A 24,871-nucleotide genomic window follows, 5' to 3' on the forward strand; every position below is an offset into this window, starting at 1 on the left:
TGGCCAGGAATAGAGAAGAGTTGCACACTCCTTCTAATATGAACTTCTTCACTTTTTAAAAAGTGAGATGAGATTATGCCTCAACATTAAATGTTCTTGAATTTTGCATGTTAAGCATGTCCTCCTTCATTCTTCCATAATACTTTTGTTCATTTCTTATCTATCTGCAGCACTCAGTACACTGTGTTGTTACCATTTATATGCTTTTCTCCCACTAGATTATAAGTTTCTTGAAAAATTTGACTATATTTTATATTTCCAGTTTCTATTATATTTTCTGCTCAAACTAAGGAGCTTGTTAAATTAATTAATTCATATTTCATATTTTTACCTTTTTACCTCCCTTATTAACTTCTTTTTTTTTAAAGATTTATTTATTTTAGGGGGGGAAGGGCAGAAGAAGAGGAAGAGAGAGAATCCTTAATCAGACTCCCCACTGAGCGTGGAATCCAAGGACCCTGAGATCCCAACCTGAGCCAAAATCAAGAGTCAGCCGCTTAACTGACTGAATCACCCAGGCTCCCCCTTATTAAAGATAAGCTATCTTCTTTAAGATAGACATTGCATCTTTATTTCTAGATATTTATTTCAATGGTAGGCAAATAAGCTTGTAATATGCATTTGATAAATGTTTATTGAAAAAATTGGAAGGAGGGGCACCTGCGTGGCACAGCGGTTAAGCTTCTGCCTTCGGCTCAGGGCGTGATCCCGGCGTTATGGGATTGAGCCCCATATCAGGCTCCTCCGCTATGAGCCTGCTTCTTCCTCTCCCACTCCCCCTGCTTGTATTCCCTCTCTCGCTGGCTGTCTCTATCTCTGTCAGATAAATAAATAAAATCTTAAAAAAAAAAAAAGAAAAAATTGGAAGGAAAGATGAAAGGTATTATATTCTGTTTTTATATTGTAAAAATTAGAAATAGCTGTGAAATATAATCTTGAGAACACAATGACATATTCTTTTACATGTTTGGGAGAAAAAAAGAACCCAAACCAAAACAACACAAAAGCCAAACAAACAAAACAAACAAGAACAGCAAAAACAAAAAACCAAGCTGAGATGAGTTTTACCCTGTGCTAACATTCTTCAAAAACTCATTAGTTAGAGCTTCCTGGTTTAGACTAAGGAAAAGTACTAAGAGTAGCAAAGTTTTAGACCAACTTCCACCCAACTCTGTGCTACTTTTTTTGCTTTTGGATATGTCATGACATATTTTAGTCTTTTCCTGGCAAATAGCTCTCCCTCTCCACCTCAAATGATGGTTAACTGGGACCCTGCTTAGGACCTTCTGGGAATAGTCTGAGGATGGGCTGAAAACATCCAGTAGAAAACCTAGGAATTCTGATCTACTTTGGGGGTGAGGGCAGGAATATTGACCAATCTCTCCCTGAAATATAAAGATTTTCATGGTTAGCCCAGGCATTGGGAAGGCTTCTGTCCCTAAAGGAATTCTTTGTCACATGAACAAGACCACCAAGATGAGAAATACTTGGAGGTGTGACCCCTTCCATCCATGCCTGCATCCTTTTGCAGTTCATTTTTGAGTCATATACCTACGCTGACATTGTGATACATATACCTGTAAGGTCATCAGTGGGCCATGACCCTAGCTGGCACGCCTTGCAGGTGTACTCATCAAAGACATACTCATTCTCTTTACAGGGTGTACAGGTCCAACAACAGCTGACTTCTCCCTTCCGGATCACCTAAGGTAAATATTTAAAATTTTGATTATTTTTGTACAAATAAAAATCCAGCAATCCATTATTCAAATATGCTGCTTTGCAAAGCAGAAATGGCTTTCACATAAGTTATTTCAGATGTTATCAGATAGGCAATGTAAGCATTAATATTCTCATTTTATAATCAAAGAAGCTGAAGCTGAGTTTAAGCTATCAGTCCACATCAAAAATTAGTTGTTGACAGGGTCTGGAATTAAATTAAATGCAAATCTTTGGATACTTAGCTTTAGATGTCTATATTTAATTAAGTGCCTGTGTTTGTGCTCATATATAAATACATTCATTTACGTATGTATGTATGTATGTAACTGAATTTTCCCCAAAGTCTGTGTCTGTCTTTCCCTAAAACTAAGAACTTTTACTCTTCAAATTTACCTTGGCTTCCCTCCACTAGTTGAATAATTTTTAGCAAAAAACATCATATACCTGCTACAGTTCAAAAATCTACCCATATTGATTAAAAATCATTAGGAATTTCTACTGAATTAAGAGGTAAAACATGACTTTTTTTTTATGGAGTTCATCTTTTGGTCTCTGTTTCTACTGAAAATCTGGTTCAATAACTCACAGCTCATTCCTTCCTATTCTAGTAGCTTTGATTTGCTTGGGATGTCGGTGGATAAGGTCATTGAGACTATTATATACCCCTTCATCTGTTAGATTTTTTTAAGGCAATAGGATATAATTGAAATAATTTAACAGTTGAAGGAGTCCCAGATGTTATTCTTTAGAAATGGATGTCTTTTATTTTTTTCCGCCACTGGTGCATGAATAGCCTCTGTGGAATAGAGACAGCATTCATTAAACATTCCTATAAATAATTAAAACTCTGATTAATCACCAGCAATAACCAGACACAGCGATGATTATACCATATATTCCTCGTCCTCCATCCTGACTCTATTACTGACCTTCTATAGTAACAACATCTAGATATTGATAGCCATATACAGTTGTAATCTGGCACCTCTTTCTTTATATTTTCTATCCCTTTTGCTAGCTCTTGACACTGCAACCACACAAGGAGAGAATGATGATGAAAAGGTCTGAATCGTCCTTTTCTTGAAATAACCAGATAAGTGAGGCAGAGTTGCTAATTAGACTTGCTTAATCTACCTAAAGTACTCTTCATAATAATACTTATTGGCTGTTTTCTGTATGCTGGCAGTACACTGTTATCTCATTAAAACATTAGAGTGGCTCTGTTTAAGGTGGTTGGTTTTATTTTGTTCTTTTTTTTTAAGGGGAGAGAACCTAGGTGTAATGAGCTTACATAACACATACGGTAAATAGCCATTGGACTTCAAGGCTCATGCTCATAAACCCTGAGCCTTATTGGTCTATATAAAGGCACAGGTGCGGGGATGGGTGAAATAGGTGATGGGGATTAGGAGTGCACTTGTCATGATGAGCACCTGGTGATGTAGGGAAGTGCTGAATTACTATATTGTATACCTGAAACTAATATAATGCTGTATGTATAACTAACTGGAATTAAAATAAAACCTAAAAACAATAAAGATAGAGTTCATGATATTTTGAAAAATATAGTAGGAAGAGTCCTGGCCTTGAGAATCAAGAGGCACAGGATTCTAGTCTTTCTTGTAGCCACTAAATAAATAGTTGTGCAGCTTTGAACAGTCCCCCAGCTGATCCTGTTTCTTCATACCAAGACGAATGTTTTTAAATAATATCTAGCTTTATAGGCTTTCCCAAGGATTAAAATATTATAGTGATTTGTAAACTGTAGGACACTCTAAAAATGTTAACTGTTTTATTAGTAATGTACATATAAATATTTATAGAGAGAAGTAAATTTGATTTTAAGGTAATTTCAACCACACTTGGTAAAACTACTGTTGGACAATTACTAGATTTTGTAATGCAAGCAAGCATTTGAAATACTGAAGGATTTTCTTTCTTATCAGGGCATGGCAAACAAAAGCAGTTGCATTCTTCCTCCTAAAAATATACTCACTTCCATGCTTTAGTTTGCACTGGTGTGTAAAATTTCAGTTTTTGTTTTTTTTTTACCAAAATAAGATCATTTCCTTTTCCAAAAATAATTCCAATATTATAGTCTTTTTTTGTTTGTTTGTTTGTTTGTTTAATCTGGTGACAGCTCTATATGTCTGTTTCTGATCATTTAGGTTTGATTTTTTAAAACTTTTTCTCATTTGATATATACGTTCTGTTTCACATTCATTTTGAGTATAAGGGGTAGTGATAATTCTGTTACATAGTGATTCCCATTCTTTTTGAAAACCCTGGAAGTAGTGCTGCTTTCTTTATGAATAATAATATGTAACACATTTGAACCTTTGCTAGATCAAGTGTACTTCCATGGACACTAAGTTAACAAATCTGAAAAATGGCATGAGGTGTTGACATCTTTAATGAAATTGCTCAATGACATCCTTAAACCATATTAAGAAAATGTTGTCTACTGTGTATTTAATAGAGTGAAAATGATATACGGTTAGGAAAATAAAATTTGGGATCAAAAAAAGACTAAATAAACATTACAGATTAGCTAGTATTAAAAATATGATACTAGGGAGTCAAATTCTTCCCATGATGTAATTTTTTCACAGCAGAATGAGGTAGAAAAAGATATATAAAAAAATCCCCAAATCAGCCATTCAGCATTTTGAAGTTACAGTTCAAACTGTCTTGCTGTGAAAGGTCAAAACGAATAACATCCATGTAGTAATTTACACAGGCTTATCTTTCTACAGGAGGAAATGGAAATTATGAACAATCGATATTCCGAATGAATCTAAAAAACATTTCACATACAGAGTCTAATTTCAAGATGACTGGGCAAGATGCAGACTGTCACTGAATATTAAGTGTTTGCAAACTTTTTCTGCAAAAGACCAAATAGTAAATATTTTTGGCTTTGTTGTCCAGGCAGTCTCTATTGCAACTCAACTTTTCAACTCAATTTATTATAGCATGAAAGCAGGCATAGACAATATATAAACAAATGAGCCTTGTGTACTTCAATTTTTTAAAAGATTTATTTATTTATTTATTTATTTGAGAGAGAGAGCGTGCACATGCACATGAATGGGGGGGCAAAGGGAGAGAGAGAGAGAATCTCAAGCAGACTCCCCACTGAGCATGGAGCCTGATGTGGGCTTGATCCCAGGACGCTAAGATCAGCCCTGAGCTGAAATCAAGAGTCAGACACTTAAACTGACTGAGCCACGCAGGTGCCCCTCAATAAAACTTTATTTACAAAACCAAGCAGCAAGGTTGGATTTGGCACATGGGCTGTGGTTTACTAACCCTGTTGTGTATCATAACAAAACATAAGAAATTTTTAGCTACTCCATAAACTACTGTGCCATTTAGCAGATACTAAAAAAATTATATTTATATTTATTTACCTTGTCTTTCTTCTTTCTGGTCTTATGCTTACCAAATCTTCAGAACTACCTCTTGAAGATCTTACAATTAATATTGAATTATTTCAGTTTCATTTGTAATCATCAATGAATGAACACCTCAAATGTTTCAAACAGAGTAAACACAAGGTTGATTGAAAAGACCAAGGCCAACTTCTCTGGGTGTATACACTGCCTGAAATGTGGTACCATAGTATTTCAATAAGTATTTGATGAGTAAATTATTTTGATATCATTTTTCTTCCCCTAGGGCCTTATACCCAATAACTAAACTTCTTTCTATTTTTATTATATCTTCATTCTTTCTTTCATGACCGTTTATTTTTCATGACTGTTTATTTCCTGTAAGTGTGGCCAGAACTTACTTAGTCTAAAAGTAACTTTTCAATGTCCTCAAACTACTAGGACTGCCCCTTACCTGCTTTTCACCACACATTTCTTTCTGCTCAGTTACCTTTCTATCCTGTTTAATCTCCAAGTACTATTTCCAGAAGGCTCCAGATGAAGGGCTAACCCCAATTTTCCTGTCTTTCCCTCAGTTCTTGTCTTCCTTGACCTCTCTCTTCCACTGACCACCACCTTCCATGACAGTATGCTCTCTGGCTCTATCTCTCCCTGGCTCTATTGTCCCTCGCTCTACCTTTTCTTCTTCCCTTATGCTTTCAAAGCAGATCTTCAATATCTATTCTTGGTCTACATTTACTTTCTCTGTATACTTTCAGGTTCAGTGACCGATCTACTTGAACAGCTCCAACTTTAGCTCTATTCAATTAACTTCTAAATCTGTATCTTCAGCCTCATTTTTTGTTCCTTTATCATAGACCAATGTTTTCTGTCACTGGCTAGATATCTCAAAACCAACAGGCTGCCAAACTAACCCATTGCCTTTCTCTAAAACCATTCCCATTTTTTCTATGCTTGACAACGACACTTTCTAGTTAGTAAGAACTGAAATTACAATTGATTGTCATAGACTTCTTTTTCTTTTTCTTTTTAAAAGATTTATTTATTTATTTATTTGACAGAGATAGAGACAGCCAGCGAGAGAGGGAACACAGCAGGGGGAGTGGGAGAGGAAGAAGCAAGCTCATAGCAGAGGACCTGATGTGGGGCTCCATCCCATAACGCCAGGATCACACCCTGAGCCGAAGGCAGACACTTAATGACTGCGCCACCCAGGCGCCCCTAGACTTCTTTTTCTTCTCCAACCCTACATCCAATTGGTAGCCAGGTATAACTGAGTATACCTCTCTATATAATATTTCTTTCAAATATCTCCCCTGCTCCCTCTCTGTTCTCACTGTTTCTTCCATAATTCAGGGTTCTTATCCATTATCACAGTGTCCTTCTTAATTGAGACAAGTAATGTTTCATAACTATTCATGCATCTCACCTACTATAGTCCAGTTTATGTCAACATCTTCGTCAAGATTACTCTGACTCCTGGTTCATAAAAATTAAGTTCAACCTGCTTAGTATGACATTCAAAACTCTCCACAAATATGGTTTCAATCTATCACTTTGACTTTCTCTTTTATAATAACTCTTTAAAGCAACAAAACCTAGATTATCCACTCTTCTTCCAGAACAGTCTTCAATCAACTACTTCTGTATCTTTCCAATTATTGTTCCTTCTACATAAGTGATCATATTTCCACATCTCTCTCTGAAATCATATCCATTCTTCATGGTCCAGTGTCTGATATTTTACTTAGAAGAAATCTCTCCTTTTCTTTTATATGAACTTATACACATGTGGGGGGTTTTTGTTTCTTAATGAAGTCATCGCATTTTATATGATGTTGCTTATTTGTGCCCATTTTTCCTCAGCTAGACTATAAATCTTCTGGCAGTAAATGTGTGTTACTTATTTTTGCCCCATTGGTTAAACTATTAAATTAGTAGGAGTTTGATAAATATTTGTTAAGTTAATTGGAAATTAATGTGGTTTCCAACTGTGAACTATTTATCCCCAGGAAGCACATCTTTCAAGGGCTTACATGAGTATAAAGGGTGTGGGCAAACATGACTCATCAACTGGTTCAATCAGTCCTACTACGAAGATTTTTGTGGGTCATACTATCAAAAGGAATTGATGAGAGAAAAGTAAAAACAAAACAAAACACAAAACAAAATTTCTGATATTAGAAGCTTATAATATAAAAAGACAAATATCTGAATGTTTAAGAAATAACCAATGATGGGGCACCTGGGTGGCCCAGTTGGTTGAGTGTCCAACTCTTGGTTTCTGCTCAGGTCATGATCTCAGGGTCATGAGACTGAACCCTGTATCAGACTCCATGCTCAGCACAGAGTCTGCTTGGGATTCTTTCCCTCTTTCTCGTCTTCTCTGTCTGCTCTTCCAACCCCCCTCCACTGCATGCAAACACAATGCATTTTCTCTCTCTCAAATAAACAAATACATCTTTTTCTTTTAAAGAAATAGCCAATGATAGTGAATGCTTTTGAATTTATAACAAAAGTTTAAAAAAAACATTGACACCATTTTACCTTTATCTGGCCTTTCTCACATGGTTCACTGCACACGGATCTGATGATGCTGTTTTTCTTGGACCATACTTCATCATCATCCATTTTTAATTCTCCATTGTCCCAGCTTCCAACATTGATATAATCAAAATAATCTTTTCCCATTTCCTTGAAATTCATTATTTCATACCTTAGGAACAAGAATATAATGATTATTCAGCTAAGGATATAAGTTTTCTGCTGTGAAAAAGCAATATATTTCATTTCCCAAAAATGTATCTACTGTCATATTAGTGACATTGGAATTTTCCATGACACTAAGCTTAGAATAGCAAAAAAGTCTGTTGGCTTTACTTTCTCTTAAGGGACTTTTTTTTCTTTTTTTTTTAACCATCAAGCTTATACCTGAAATAGAAGATAATCCCATGTGAGAAGGTGACTTGACCTCAGCAGGATGACAGACAGTTTTGAAATAACTTCAAGAAGTTTAAACAAGTACACTGTTAGGCTTCTAAAACAGATAGAAAGGTTTTTATCTCCACTCAAATAAAATGACAAAATTTTCCTTTACTAACCAAGTAAGAAATTTGGTAAACCTTTAATCTTGTCTTCAGCTTGAGGGAATGTGGGGATAATCTGGGTAGGGCCTGATCTTACCTTTTTTTTCTTCCCTTTTCAATGGCTAAACTCATTGTATAAAAGACACTTTCAGGAATGATGTTTAGAAAAGAATTTATGAGGTTGGAAAAGGGCAGCAGAGTAGGAGGATACTAGACTTGTCTTGTCCCTCAAGTACAACTAGGTAACTATCAAATTATCCTAAATACCCTAGAAATCAACCTGAAGAGTGGTAGAACAAGCTCCACAACTAAAGACAGAGAAGAGGCCACACTGAGGAAGGTAGGAAGTGTGGAGACTCAGTTTGGGAGAAACAGGTCATGGCTGCTGTGGTGGGGAGGGAGCCACTGCTGAGGAGAAAGGTGAAAGACAGACTAACACATAGGCGAGTGCATGAGGATAACAAATCCCCATACCAACTGACTCGGAAGGCAAAAGGGCCTGAATTTCATGAGTTCTTGTAAGTCTAGGGTTCTAAAGGTCAGTGGGCTTGGCTCCAGGAGAACCTGGAGGATATTGGGGCTACTCTTGTAGAAAAGGCAGGCAAATAACCGGCATACATGCATCATGGAAACAGTGAGCTGAAGAGTGCCTGGGGCGCACAGTGGGGAGGTTATCTGCTCATCTTGGAGCCTGTCCTAAAGAAGCACCATTCACAGAGAGACACCTCCAGGGATGAAAGAACTGGGAGGTGCCATTTCCCTGCACTGCCCCTCAGCATAAACACAGAGCCACCTGTGGTAACCAGCCGAGCACTGACCACTCATTACCTAACTTGCTTACACCAAGCCCTGGCCCTTGCTCCAGTGCAACTGCCTTTCCCAGTCATGCTTCCCTAAATCCCAGCATGACAGGCCACCTTCCCAAGAAGACTGGGCAAAACCCCAACTCACACATCTCCTGATGCAGGAGTTTGGAGTTTGCAGGAGTTTGCAGGGCCTTGGTTCTGGCAGCAGTGGCAACAGGTCTCATTTCACAAGCAGACCAGAGCTCACCTAGTAAAAATGAGCCACATTCAGGCCAGGGGCCAAACAGTACCCACAACAGACAAAAAGAACCTCTGAAGATGACTGGCCTAAAGGATAAAGTGACCAGGGCAGAACAGCAGAGCATGTGCAGCACACATTGGAACTACTTGCTGAAGTCCCAGGCCCTGGGGAACAGGGGATACTACACTGTAGAGCACTACAGACCTCTTCTTCATAAGGCCATTACCCTCAAGAACAGGAGAAATAGCTGAATTTCCTAACATAGTCACAGAGACTTAGACAAAATGAGAAGACAGAGGAATTTGTCCCAAATGAAAGAACAGGACAAGGTCACTGCCAGAGATCTAAGTGAAACAGATATAAGTAACATTCCTGATAGAGAATTTAAAGTAATAAACATAAAAATACTCACTGGACTAGAAAAAAGAGTATAAGACATGAATAAGACACTTAACACAGAGATAAGGAATAACATAGCAGAGATAAAAAGTTCAATAAAGGAAATGAGAAACATGCTTGATAGAATGAACAGCAGGGTGGGAGAAGCAGAGGAAGAAATTAATGACCTAGTAGACAGAGCAATGGAAAGTGATCAAGCTGACTAAAAGAGAGAATAAAGAATTATGCAAAACAAGAATATACTTAGGGAAATCAGTGACTCCATTGAATGTAATAGCATTCATATTATAGGGATCCCAGAAGAAGAAGAAGAAGAAGAAGAAGAAGAAGAAGAAGAAGAAGAAGAAGAAGAAGAAGAAGAAGAAGAAGAAGAAGAAGAGAAAACAGGGCAGAAAATTTATTTGAAGAAATAATAGCTGAAAGCTTCCCTAATCTGGGGAAGGACCAGATACCCAGATCCAGGAGGCACAGAGAACCCCCCAAAAAATCAACTAAAGCAGATCCACACCAAGACATGTCATAAATAAAATAGGAAAATGTAGTGATAAAAAAAATTTAGAGCAGCAATACAAAAGAAGACAGTTAGATACAAGGGAAACCCCATAGGGCTATCAGCGGATTTTTTAGCAGAAACCTTGCAAGCCGGAAGGGGGTGGCATGATATACTCAAAGTGCTGAATGAGAAAAATCTGCAGCCAAGAATACTCTATCCAGCAAGGCTGTCATTTGGAATAGAAGTAAGATAAAGGGTTTCCCAGAAAAATGAAAACTAATGGCGTTCATGACCACTAAACCAGAAGTACTAAGAGGGACTGCAAGAAATATTAAAGGCGACTATTGAAGTGGAAAACACAGACCAAAAGTGAAAGTATAATGGTAGGAAACACAAAAGCAGTAAAAATTAATAGTCCCATTAAAAAAATCAGTCAAGGAACTCACAAAATAAAAGGATGTAAAATACAATGACATATACCTAATATGTGGGGAAGAGAGGAGTAAAAAATGGGTTCAATCTTAAATGACCATCAACTTGATATAGGCTGCTATATGCAGAACAGGTTATATATAAACCTAATGGTAACCATATATCTAAAACCACTAATAAATATGCAAAGAGTAAAAGGAAAGAAATCCAAACATATCATTAAAGAAAATCAGCAAAACATAAAAGAAAGAAAAGGATCAGAGAAAATTTTCAGAAACAACCACAAAATGAATAATAAAATGACAATAAGTACATATCTATCAATAATTACTTTAAATGTAAATGGAGTAAATGCTCCAATCAAAAGACACAGAGTGACAGAATGGATAAAAAAACAAAACCCATCTATATGCTGCCTACAAGGGACTCTTTTTAGACCTAAAGACACCTGCAGATTAAAAGTGAGGGGATGGAGAAACATTTATTATGAAAATGGGTGTCAAAAGAAAGCTTTAAAGCAAAGACTGTAAAAAGAAACAAATAAGGGGACATATAATAATACAGGGGACATACAACAAGAAGCTATAACAAATATAAGTATTTATGCATCCAACGTAGGAGCACCCAAATACATAAAACAGTTAATAAAAACATAAAGGAACTAATATATAATAATACAATAATATTAGGGGACTTTAACACCCCACTTAGATCAATAGACAGATCATCTAAACAGAAAATCAACAAAGAAACAATGGCTTTGAATGACACCCTGTACTAGATGGATTTAACAGATACATTCAGAACATTCCATCCTAAAACAGCAGAATGCACATTCTTTTTAAGTGCACCTGGGACATTCTCCAGAATAGATCACAAAACAAGCTTCAACAAATTCAAGAAGATTGAAGTCATACTGCTTCTTTTCTGACCACAACAGTATGAAACTAGAAGTCAATCACAAGAAAAAACCTGGAAAGACCACAAATACATGGAGGTTAAATAACATGCTACTAAAAAATGAATGGGTCAACCAGGACATAAAAGGAGAAATAAAAAAACTAGAAACAAATGACAGACTAAAATTTTTGGGATGCAGCAGAAGCAGTTCTAAGAGGGAAATTTATAGCCATATAGGGCTCACTCAAGAAGCAAGAAAAACCTCAAATAAACATTCTTACACTGAAAGGAGCTAGAAAAAGAACAACAAACAAAACCTAAAACCAGCAGAAGGAAGGAAATAATAAAGATTAGAGCAGAAATAAATGATACAGAAACAAACAAACGAACAAACAAAAAGAACAAATCAATGAAACCAGGACCTGGTTCTTTGAACACAATCAATAAACTTGATAAACCTCTACCCAAACTTATCAAGGAAAAAAGAGAAAGGGCACAAATAAATAAAATGACAAGTGAGAGAGGAGAAATAACAACTAACACCACAAAAATACAAATAATTATAAGGGTATATTATGAAAACTATATGCCAATAAACTGGACAACCTAGAAGAAATGAATAAATTCCTAGAAACATATAAGCTACAAAAACTGAGACAGGAGGAAATAGAAAATTCAAACAGATCCATAACCAGCATAAAAATTAAATCAGAAATCAAAAACTCCCAACAAAGTAATGCAGGACAAGGTGGCTTCACAGGCAAATTCTACCAAACATTTCAAGACTTAATACCTGTTCTTCTCAAAGTGTTCCAAAAAATAGAACAGGGAGGAAAACTTCCAAATTCATTCTATGAGGTCAGCATTACCCTGATACCAAAACCAGATAAAGACACCACTAAAAAAGAGAACTACAGGCCAAAATCCCTTATGGACATAGTTGCAAAAATTCTCAACAAAGACTAGCAAACCAAATTCAACAATACATTAAAAAAAATCATTCACCATGATCAAGTGGGATTTACTCTGGGATTGCAAACACTTTCCAATATTCCCAAATCAAACAATGTGATACATCACATCAATAAGGTAAAGGACAAGAACCATATAATCATTTCAATAGATGACAAAAAAGCTTTTGTCAAAGTACAACATCCATTCATGATAAAAACCTTCTGCAAAGTAGCTTTGGAGGGAGCATACCTCAACATAATAAAGGCCATATATGAAAAACCCACAGCTAACATCATCCTTATGGGGGAAAAACAGAACTTCTCCTGTAAGATTAGGAACAAGACAAGAATGTCCACACTCACCACTTTTTAAAAAAGAATTTTATTTGGGGTGCCTGGGTGGCTTAGTTGGTTGAGCATCTGACTGTTGGTTTCAACTCAGATCATATCTTGCAGTGGGATGGAGCCTTGTGATCAGCTCTGCACTCAGGCAAGTCTCCTGGAGGTTCTCTCCATTCGCCTCTCCCACCCCTCCCCCCAACATGCACTCCCATGGTATCTAAATAGATAGATGATAGATAGATAGATAGATAGATAGATAGATAGATAGATAGATAGATAGACCAATGTCTTACACCTGACACAGGACTTGAACTCACAATCCCAAGATTAAGAGCCACATGCTCTACCAAATGAGCCAGCCAAGCTCCCCATATGGCTTTTATTCAGGATAGTACTAGAAGTCCTAGCCATGGCAAGCAGACAACAATTATAAAAACAACAATAACAATAACAACAGCAGCAGCAACAAGGCATCCAAATTGGTGAAGAAGTAGTAAAATTTTCACTATTTGCAGATGACAACACATTATATATAGAAAACCCAAAAGATTCTACCAAGAAACAGCTAGAACTGATAAGCGAATTCAGTAGAGCCATGGGATTCAAAATCAATGTACAGAAATCTGCTGTGTATCTATACACCAAAAATGAAGCAGCAGAAAGAGAAATTAAGAAAACAATCCCATTTACAATGACATCGACGTAATATACCTAGGAATAAACCTAAACAAAGAATTGAAAGACCTGTACTCTGTAAAGTATAAAACACTGATGAAAGAAATTGAAGAGGATGCAGAGAAATGGAAAGACATTCCACGCTCATGGGTTGGAATAACAAATGTTGTTAAAATGTCTATATTACTGAAAGCAATGTATACATCTAATGCAATTCCTATCGAAATACCAACAGCATTTTTCAAGAGCTAAGACAAACAATGCTAAAATTTGTATGGAACCACAAAAGCCCAAATAGCCAAAGCAACCTTGAAAAAGCAAAACAAAGTTGGATGCATCACATTGTGGACTTTAAGTTATATGAAAAAGCTGTATTGATCACGAAAATTTGGTACTGGTATAAAAATAAACACAGATCAATAGAAGAGAATAGAAAACCCAGAAATAAACCAACAAGTATATGGTCAATTATTCTTCAACAAAGCAGGAAAGAATATTCAATGGGAAAAAGAGAGTCTCTTCAACACGTGGTGCTGGGAAAACTGGGCAGCAATATGCAAAAGAATGAAACTGGACCACTTTCTTTCACCATTCACAAAAATAAACTCAAAATGGATTAAAGACCTAAACATGAGACCTGAAACCATAAAAATCCTTGAAAAGGCAGTAATTTATTTGGCATCAGCCATAGCAACTTTTTTCTAGATATGTCTCCTGAGGCAAGAGAAACAAAAGCAAACATAAACTACTGGGACTTCATCAAAATGAAAAGCTTCTGCACAGCAAAGGAAACAATCAACAAAACTAAAAAGCAACCTTGGAATGGGAGAAGTTATTTGCAAATCACATGTCTCATAAAGGGTTGGCATCCAAAATATATAAAGAACTTATAAAAGTCAACACCCAATAAACAAATAATCCAATGAAAAAATGGCAGAAGACATGATAGATATTTCTCCAAAGAAGACATTTATATAGCTAACAGACACATGAAAAGATGTTCATCATCACTTACCATTAAGGAAGTGCAAATCAAAGCTACAATGAGATATCACCTCAACCTGTCAGAGTGGCTAAAATCAACAACACAGGAAACAACAGGTGACGACAAGGGTGTGGAGAAAGGGGGGCCCTTGTGCACTGTTGGTGGGAATGCAAAGTGGTGCAGCCACTCTGGAAAACAATATGGTGGTTCCTCAAAAGGTTAAGTACTCTATGATTCAGCAATCACACTACTGAGTATTTACCCAAAGAATACAAAAACACTAATTCAAAGGGCTACATGCACCCCTATGTCTATAGCAACATTATTTACAATAATGGATATTCTAGATATGGAAGCAGCTCAAATATCTATTGATTGATGAATGGATAAAGGAGAGAGAGAGAGAGAGAGAGAGTGTGTGTGTGTGTGTGTATATATATATATATATATATATATATATATATATATATATATATATTATAAAATTCAGCCATAAAAAGGAATGAACTCTTACCATTTGCAATGACATGGATGGAACTAAAGAGTATAATGCTAAGTGAAATAAATCAGTCAGAGAAAGATGAATACCACATGATTTCACTCAAATGTGGAATTTAAGAAACAAAACAAACTAGCAAAGGGAGAAAAAGGAGAGAGGGAGATATAAATCAAGAAACAGACTCTTAAGTTATAGAGAACAAACTGATGGTTACCAGAGGAGAGATGGGTGGGGGTTGGGTGAAATAGGTGATGGGGATTAAGGAGTGTACGTGTTGTGATGAGCACTGGGTGATGAATGGAATTGTTGAGTCACTAGATTGTACACCTAAAACCCAATCTAACACTGTATGTTAACTAACTGGAATTAATACAATACAATACAATACAATACAATACAATACAATACAATAAATACAATACAATAAATACAATACAATACAATACAATAAAAAAGTCTGAAAAGAATTAGCTTCTAAAGCACCTCATGCAATGTAAAAATGCTGGAAGATACTAATACCTTGTGAGTTCTCAGCCTTTATTAGCTATTGTTCTCATTTTGAGTATGAGGATAGAGATGTAAAGAGGGAAAATTAATGTACTTATTTATAAGATTTTTCTTACGTGCAAGAACATTTCCAGAGAAGCATTTTTGAAATAATTTTCTAATGTCAGGACAGTGCATGAGCAATACCATCACTTTATCGGCTCCTGTAGACACAACTGTGGGTATGTCTTAGGTACACAAAGTTTTCACATAGTACCCCATGCTTTTACCTCTTAGGACTTATAGGATTGGCAGATGGGCTTTGATAAATGCCCCCTCCATCCTTCCACGCTCAGCATAGTTAGCTATCTGCAAATTGACATGGATGGAAAACTTTCTAGCTTTTGGGTTCCAGTGACCAGATTACTATACTCAGACCAATGCTTAGTAAGGAAATGTTAAGAACAAATCTGACATCAGTCTGTTTGAATCTACACTGTAAAATGATACCATTCTGTTTTTACTCCCAATCACAGTATTTTACAGTAGTGTCTTTTTCAGAATGTTAATTCATTCTTAAATTTTGTTAGTTGCTCAGTAGCTTAAGGATCATCCTAAAGTGTTTTATCTGCAGTAAATAACAATTTTGAGTAACTGTCTCAAGTTCACTTCTAAACCCAAAGTATCAATCTACAGGATACATAACTGAGTCCTAAACCTTCCCACTCTGTCACAGTCATCCAATGGTTACTATGTATACAATGAGTTGAGATATTCAAAAATAGAGCACTAAGGCTAAAAAAGAAACTCATGTGTTATGTCATTGACTACTTCAAATATATAGGCTCCTGAGACTTCCAAAGGTACCTGTGTGAGCCAATAGAGACTCTGTGAGCAAATAAGCTTTGAAAATTCTAGAATGGGAAAAAGAAAATTATCGGTGTCAGGAAGCTTCTTTCTTGGCTGCTGCTGATTTGAAGAGCTATGAGGGTTTCACTGCTCACCCCAAAGGAGCCCTCAAGCCATTCCTACCCATCTTTCACTCTCACAGGTCTATCTATACTGTGAATTTTACAGATAATGAAACTGAAGCTTGGTGAGGTTATTGAGCGGTACCATACTGTGGAGTATGCAAGTGGCAGAGCAAACCGAAACTCAGCCTTTAGACTTCCAGTCCAATGTTCTTGCCCATTAGACTGCTCCACATCTATTTGACAGAGTGAAAAATCAACTTTCCTTGCCCCTCGATTGCAGAACTCTGCATTTATGTAGGAGAAACGGGAAAGTGTGGAGAGATCCAATTTTTGCAAAATAAATATGAAAACTGTATAGAACAGAAAATGTTATATTTGACAGGGAAAGGATTTCAAGAAAAGTTAAACCTTAATTTTGGTTCAAATCTGTCAACCTGTTTTAGCTGTGTTAGAGAAAATGAATCCTTCTCATGGAATTACCCTTTAGATTTCTGGTAATTATTTCTTATCTACAAGAGAAATACAGAGCTGGTATTACTAGTCGTTCCATTGGTGAAATTATAACATTGCTGTAAAAATCTTTGGTAGCAGTACATTAGAAAAAGAAATAGGTAAAAAATAATTCTCCATTAAAAAAAAAGATTTCTCCGTCAATTGGTATGAATTCTTTCAATTTTCAGAGATGGATATAGATTTTATTCTCCATCATAAGTGAGAGAAAGTGAGTGTTTGAAAAATACTCTTAGTTAGATTTTGGGTAATCCCCTCTCTTTCTCACTATCTTGCTCTCTTGCTCTCTTTCACTGAGCCTCTTGGTTTCTACATCTTTCTGCTCCTGAAACTTCTTTCTCATCACTGTATGGTATGTGTGACCTGTATTCTCTAATATCTCTTCCTTCTTTCTCCTTTCTCTCTGCCTTCCCTCATCTCTCTTCCTTAACTGGCCACAGTTCATAGTCGAAATATACTGAATTTTTAAAAAAACGAATTTCATATAGCATTCAAAAACAAAATAAAGCAGATAAAATGTTTTCTAACCAAAAAGAAAAAAAAAAGCCCTTTTAAAGCACTAAATAGAAATAGAGGCAGGCAGGGTTCAGTTTAACAGAACTAAGGAAATTTCTAAGTGATTATAACTCTCTGAAAATTAGAGCAGCTTCCTTCCTCAGAAGATGGTAAGGTCTTCTTTACCCAAGGGGCTGAAGCAAGGGGAATGGCAACATCATAAAGGGGAAGGGACTGTGCAGAAATTTAGATTTATATAGCTCCTAAAATCCTCTTAGTCTATAATTCTAATGCTTAGCTCTGTGTTTTTTTAAAACTTTGATTCTTAAATATGTGACAAATTGTCTGTTGGTCAAGAAAATTGACACTTTAAGCACATACAACAAAGCAATTATAATTATAATTATAATTATCTATGTCTTTGGGGGTAGATTATTGGAGATTAAAGAGAAACCACAAAGTGGCTTTGACCAAGTCCTTTAATAGTAACTAATAATGAAATCCTTTTCCAGGATACACATAGAACCATTTCACATGTAACATAAAGAAAATGGAAAAAAAAAAAAGAAAGAAAACTAAGTTACATTTTCCTCATTTGAATTTAATGATTGTGCCTGGGAATTGCATACTGTCCTTGTTCTGTTACTAATTGACTGCATGACAGTGGGTGCAACTCTTCCTTTTTCTGAGACTCCATTTTCGCCCCAAGGAAAGTTAGGAAATTAAAACAAATCATCTCTGTCGTCCTTCCATGGGCAGAGCCACATATTAAGAACCCTTGCGCAAACCAGCTCAGTATCTTCTAATTTCTAGTGTTCTAGCCTTATTTTCTATTTGTCACATCTGTTTCTGTCCACCCATTCCTCTTTTCTTGCCTCTTGGATTAATCAAATTTTTAAAAGTATTCTGTTGACTTTTCAGCTATTCCTCTTGTTAAGGGATTAAATATGCATTCTTTACTTATTTTATTCTATTTAAAGTTAATATTGTGTTATTAATGTAAATTATAAGAAACTTGCCTTGTAGAATTCTAGACCCCCTTTCTTTATGCCGTGTTGACAAATAGTTTTCATCCCCACACTTATCAATCCCACAATATAATGTTAAAATTCTTGCTCTAAATAGTCAGTTGTACTTAGTCTGATATTCTGATGTTGACTCTCCATGTTTTCTCTGCCTAGTTATGGGCAGTCCCAGACAGTGCTGAGGTCTCTTAAACCTTAGTTTTCAATGGACTCTAAGAGGTCAAAAAACTTTTGCTCTAAAGGGACAGCCAATATTTTGAGGCTTTGTGAGATGGTCTCGATTGAAACTACTCAGTGCTGCCAGTGTAGTGTGAAAGAAGCCAGAGACAGGCTCTAAATAAGTGGGTGTGACTGTGTTCCAATAAAACCTGATTTATGAAAACAAACTTCAGACTCCATTTGGCCTGCAGACCGCAGTTTGCTGACCTGTGGTCCATACCATTGGTGGTAAATAGTCAAGGTCCATATATCTTATATGTAATTCTGAAATCCTTAGAGCTCTGAAAATTATATTTTTATAATTCACTTGGCAGCAAAACATGACCCAGTCTGAACTTATCTGGTGAGAGAACTTGACCCGCACTGGAATGAGGCTACGTATCTCCCATTTATCATACTTTGTGTGACTATTTGTATGTTTTACTATAGAGATATTAATATGTTGATTAAAGAGTGCAGCTCCACAGCATGCTGGTGGCATAAGAGGACTGTGTTACCCTTTCTAAATTGAAAAATTCTCAATTCTGTAACAAACCTTGCTCCGAGGGTTTCCTTAAAGAATTGTGGACTGATAGTTCTGATTCGATGTGAGGTTTAACAGCAGTGGTGAAAATGAACTCTCTAATGGTCTGTGAGTGTGTTTGCCAGAGCAAGTTACTATCTGTCCCTGTTTCCTCTGTTTAAGATCTTCCTCCTGTGCCTCTGTCATTTTAGGGGACTCCCTAGTCACCCCAGTCTCCTGTAGTTCATTGCCCAGTTTGGAATGTCTTTGACCCAGCAGAACCATAACTTTTACTCCACAGAAAAAAACAATAGAATGCCTACCAGTACATTTCTCAAAAAATAGTATCTTTTTAATTTTGATCCTGGTTGATTAATTAGCAGGCTGGTGTATAAGGTTAGGAGTGAAGTCCCGGAGACTGAATTAGAATCTTGGGTTGTCATGTATTAGACTGTACCTTTGGGGAAGTCACTTAATCTTTGTAAGCTTCAGTTTGTGAGCCTTCAGCTGGAAATGAGAATGATAACATTACCTCATAGGGTTAAAATGTAGAGGACTTAGCTAAGTGTTTGGCTCAGGCCGCATGTTCAATAAATATTAGTTTAGTTATTTTGTAAATAGAACTGGATTAATTGGAAAAATAAAAAGCTGCAAACCACCTTCCTGAATCTGGTTGATGTCTTCAGAGGCCAATTCAGATTATTTATTAATGGGTTACTGTAATACCTAACCTTTGAAATATGTGGAAAGTCTCTGAACAATTGTGAATTCTTGGAAATTATTTGCAAAATTTTATGTATATTGTCCTTTAGAGAATATCTATAAATTTTATCTAAGCCTTATAGATATTCACGTTCTAAACAAGATTAAGAACCAATGTCCTAAATGCACCCCATTACAGCATATTTGGAGGATTATGAATGAGACAGTGATGTTCTGTTTGATCCATTAAGGTTTCCCATTGGAATAGAGCTGAGACATTTCTTCACTATCTGGTTTTGTGGAACTGGCTTGGGTGCATGACATGAAAACTCTTTGAATATTTGGAGTGTAGTCATCAAAGTTTATGAGCAAGTCAGAAGCTGATGTCAGTGCTATAGGTATGCTCACAGGAATAATAAATCCGTGCACAGATATCAGGGACTAGGCCTTGACTTGAGCCTACAGACTGAGCTCATTGGTTGACCTGCCCTATGAAGCCTTAACAACAAATGTGAAATTTTCTGTGGCCTTGATGAAATGCTTGTATTCCCTATTCCCCATGGGTATACTTAACAGCCCAAAAGAAGAAAGCTATATATGAAAAGTCAGCTTATCTTGGCAAAGAGCCTGCTTGAAGCAATATTCTTCCAGTCTCTAGAAGAGAAAAAATATATAGCTTTCTTCTTGGCGGCATGGCTTGGAACTAGCTGTCACTTAGCAGTTCAGCTTATGACATGGTAACAGCTGCCTCAGGGACCAGCTCCAGCTCACCTCAGCAATATGGGAACAAGCTAGAACCAAGGTGGTTGGTACATGGGTGGGCACATGGGGTGTGAGTCATGGAGGGAGTCATGAAATCTTCTCTTGGCAGGATTTGCTGCAAACAGAGTGTAAAGACACCCTCTCTAAGCATGCATGTCAAGCATAAACTGTTGCTGGAAGAATACTTGGCGATTTTACAGTGGAAGACCATAGGACCCTGATTGTGCCGATGTAAGGCAGAGTGAAGAGCCAGCCCTACTACAGCTCATAATATCTTTTCAGTGACAATATCCCTCATGGATTAAAAGTCTTATGTGTAGAGTCACTTAAGAATTTAGAGTATGAGATCTATGTGAATTCTGGTAAGTTCTAGTTACCTTATGACTTCCCTGGAGGCTGATCTGTAATAATGAGTAAGTTCATATTTCTCAGGCTCCTCTATAAATAATGAAAGGTGGAATTTCAGAGTAAAAGGCAATTTAGTCCTCGAGAAAGGAGGAAGTCCTCCAGCTAAAGGATAATAAAATAAAATGACTTATAACTTACTATAGGTACAGCGAACAATGTAACAGAACCTCAGCCCTATTTCTAAATTACCAGAAATGGAATTGTTCATGTTTCAGAATAGTTCTATGGCCCATGAAGAGATCACAGTACAGGAAATAACATGGAAAACATGTACAGAGAAACCACAGAGCTGGTTTTTGAGTTTCTACCATAACGTGAGGCTCCTGTCTCTAAGGATGGGTCTCTGAAATGGGATGATTCCAAGAGCCTGTTTTGGAAGTCAGCATCAATATGTGTACCTGGCCATGGAAAATGGGCCTCCCCTTCTCTATCTTTAATCCCTTTGTGATGTCAGAGCTGGGCAGTTATGACCAGAAAGCCTAGATAACCACAAAGGAGAAACGGGCACATCAGGATCAGCAGATGACTGTTCAGGTGCTATTGTCTAGAGGAGAATTATAACAGTACCTTCCTGGAGAGTCTCCATTCTCATCAAATAGGATCATATCTCCAGAAACCCCAGTAAAATTGGTTTTCATCAGGGAATCCAAAAGTTTCCGACCATCGATTGGCTTCATTGCATCACAAAGGCCCGCATAGCCTGGACAGAGGGACATCTGCATGTTGTGGAGTCCATAGGCCATGGAATAGATTGCATTGATCACAAATCCCATTTTGGAATCTTGAACGTGATGTGTTCTCAGAGTCAGAGAACCTGTTGAGAAACAAATTATGGATTAACTGTGAGATTTAATTCTATTGTAGCTCTCCATGGATTCTGAATAATCAGAGAATTCACAGGAACAATTTATCAGAGTTAGAACCAGAGTAAAAGAAAAGATACAGGTGCCAGCATAGTATGCCTACTAATTGTCTTCTATTTCCAGGTTTTTCTCCCCTGAAAACCTTGAAGAACAACCTGAATTCCCAAGAGTCATAAGGTTCACTTCCTCTATTACCAATCTCTGGAGATGGATGCAGAAGAGCACTGTATTTCTGTACCAGAAAATTTACCTTAAGGACAAATTAATCTCCTTAGTACTCAACTATGATAATCCCTCTTTGGTTTAGAAATCCACAACAAATGTCCAGTTTCCAAACTATTAAGTCTTAGCTAAGCAAACTAGATTTTCTACCATCTTGACTCAACTTACCTGTTTGGATTTATCATGCACCACTTTCAACCTCAAAGCATATGTCCTCCATAAACTAGCCTATTTGGAAATTCTAAAATATAATCTAACATTTACGTTCCATTAATTAATTAATTAACTTATTAATTTTTGGAGTCTGAGCATACAAAAAGCTGTGTGGTTGATGATCTAGGGACAAAACAAAGATGAAGTGGGTATGGATTCTGCACTAAGAAGAAACTTGCTCAATAATAGAGATAAATTATGTAACTATAGTGAAAGGTTGAAGGTGATAAATCTGTAACACATGTGGAGGTAAAATCTGTGGAGGCCCAAAGAGGGAGAGATCCCTTCCAATGGAGGGCTCTTGGGAAAGTTTCATTAAAGAACTAACATTTGGTCTGGCTTATTAATTCAATAAATATGGAATGAGCGCCTGTTGTTTCTGACTGCTCAGAATGTGCTGGGAATGAGGGACATAATGTTAACAAGATAAATCTGATTCTTGCCCTAGAGTCTAGAGGGCACATGGGAATCTAAGTGGGCCATTGTGGTGTAGTTTGATAAATGTGGAGGCAGGATTGAGTTAGGAGGGGAACCAGACCCAGAAGCTCACTGATGCTAACTATTATGAGTATCAGTGAAGGGTGGAGGGAAGAATGTTTGAAGGTACATAGATGAGATAGAGCATGCTGTGTTTTGTAAACTTTAAGAAGGGTGGCATGTCCAGAACATGACATGGGAGATGTGAGAATGGGGAGAACTAAAGGAGCAGAGGAAGGAAGGACTACTTAAACTACATTAAGATTTCTGCACTTTATCATCAGATCATTGGGATACTTTGCAGTGTTTAACTAGCAAGGGGCATGATCAGATTTCTATTTCAGGAAGACCCGTCTGGCTATAGTGTGGAGAAAGACTGAAAGGGCTGTGGGAGTGGAGCCAGAAAGACCCATGAAGAGGAGATACAATGATCTGCATGATAGCTGAAGGTGGCCTGGCCTGGGGGAGGCCATGGTTATGAGCAGTATGGTCTAGGAGGCAGAATCTACTACCAGGCCTGGTGAGCAAAGAATGGGGAGGATTGAGACATAAAGGAGAACATGGTAAGAAGGTGAAAGGAACAGCTGAGGCAAAGACACAGCTCATCATTTGGGGAAAGGTTTTCTGTAAGAGAGATAAAAAGGAATTTTCCAAAGTAGCATGGTTCTTCATGACTTTTCAAACTGTAGAGGCATATTATCCCCTTCTTCATTCCTGGCCCAAATGCTGATACTTTGTTTCCCTGAGCAGAGAAACAGGGAAAACAGCATGGCTCATCCTGATATAAGTTTAAGATTGGGAATCCCATTTCCATATAAGGACTAGACATTGGACCCAGGCTACTTCTTACAATTTTTAAAATTTCCTTTTCAGATGATCTTCATACTTCCACATTTCCCCTTCTTCCAATGGAAGAGGCTCCGTACTTGTAGGTCCTGAGTCAAATACCATAGGGTCACTTTTCACTCCTCTTTCCTTCATACCTTCTAAACTTTTATTTGATCTATCTTTAAAATATATCTAGAATTCAAGTACCTCACACCTATCTACTTCTACCATATTGGAGATGAATCATCTCCTATCTGAATTACAGTGACAGTCTTTTTTTTTAGTGCAATTTTAAGATTTATTATTTTATTTTATTTTTTTAATTTTTTTATTATATTAGTCACCGTACAGTACATCCCTGGTTTCTGATGTAAAGTTTGATGATTCATTAGTTGCGTATAACACCCAGTGCACCATGTAATAAGTGCCCTCCTTACTACCCATCACCAGCTTATCCCATTCCCCCATTCCCCCATCCCAATCCCCTCTGAAGCCCTCAGTTTGTTTCTCAGAGTCCATAGTCTCTCATGCTTCATTCCCCCTTCTGATTACCCCCCTTTCTTTATCCCTTTCTTCCCCTACAGATCTTCCTAGTTCTTATGTTCCACAGATGAGAGAAATCATATGATAATTGTCTTTCTCTGCTTGACTTATTTCACTTAGCATTATCTCCTCCAGTCCCGTCCATGTTGCAGCAAATGTTGAGAACTCGTTCTTTCTGATAGCTGAGTAATATTCCATTGTATATATGGACCACAACTTCGTAATCCAGTCATCTGTTGAAGGGCATCTCGGTTCCTTCCACGATATAGCTATTGTGGACAATGCTGCTATGAACATTGGGGTGCATATGGCCCTTCTCTTCATTAGGTCTGTATCTTTGGGGTAAATACCTAGTAGTGCAATGGCTGGATCATAGGGTAGCTCAATTTTTAACTTTTTAAGGGACCTCCACACTGTTTTCCAGACTGGCTGTACCAACTTGCATTCCCACCAACAATGTAGGAGGGATCCCCTTTCTCTACATCCTCTCCAACATTTGTTGGTTCTTGCCTTGTCATTTTTTGCCATTCTAACTGGCATAAGGTGGTATCTTAGTGTGGTTTTGATTTGAATTTCCCTGATGGCTAATGATTTTGAACATTTTTTCATGTGTCTGTTAGCTATTTGTATGTCCTCATTGGAAAAGTGTCTGTTCATATCTTCTGCCCATTTTATGATTTGTTTATTTGTTTCATGTGTATTGAGTTTGAGAAG

At 37.0% G+C, this 24,871-nt stretch overlaps 1 protein-coding gene across 3 annotated transcripts in view; it reads right to left on the reverse strand.

Annotated features, from left to right (window-relative positions):
- The window catches only part of GRM5 (glutamate metabotropic receptor 5), a 496,070-nt gene that overhangs the window by 79,429 nt on the left and 391,770 nt on the right, over positions 1-24,871 (reverse strand). For all 3 annotated transcript variants that reach the window (XM_045797501.2, XM_045797500.2, XM_045797499.2), the window contains exons 4-6: positions 21,579-21,825; positions 7,665-7,833; positions 1,578-1,704 (exon numbers count right to left, since the gene is read on the reverse strand). In XM_045797501.2, the coding sequence (XP_045653457.1) occupies positions 1,578-1,704; positions 7,665-7,833; positions 21,579-21,825 (543 nt within the window). The remainder of the gene's footprint in view (positions 1-1,577; positions 1,705-7,664; positions 7,834-21,578; positions 21,826-24,871) is intronic.

This window comes from Ursus americanus, chromosome 16 (assembly GCF_024610735.1).
Source record: "Ursus americanus isolate L20-20 chromosome 16, mUrsAme1.1.p, whole genome shotgun sequence".
Classification (NCBI taxonomy): Eukaryota; Metazoa; Chordata; class Mammalia; order Carnivora; family Ursidae; genus Ursus; species Ursus americanus.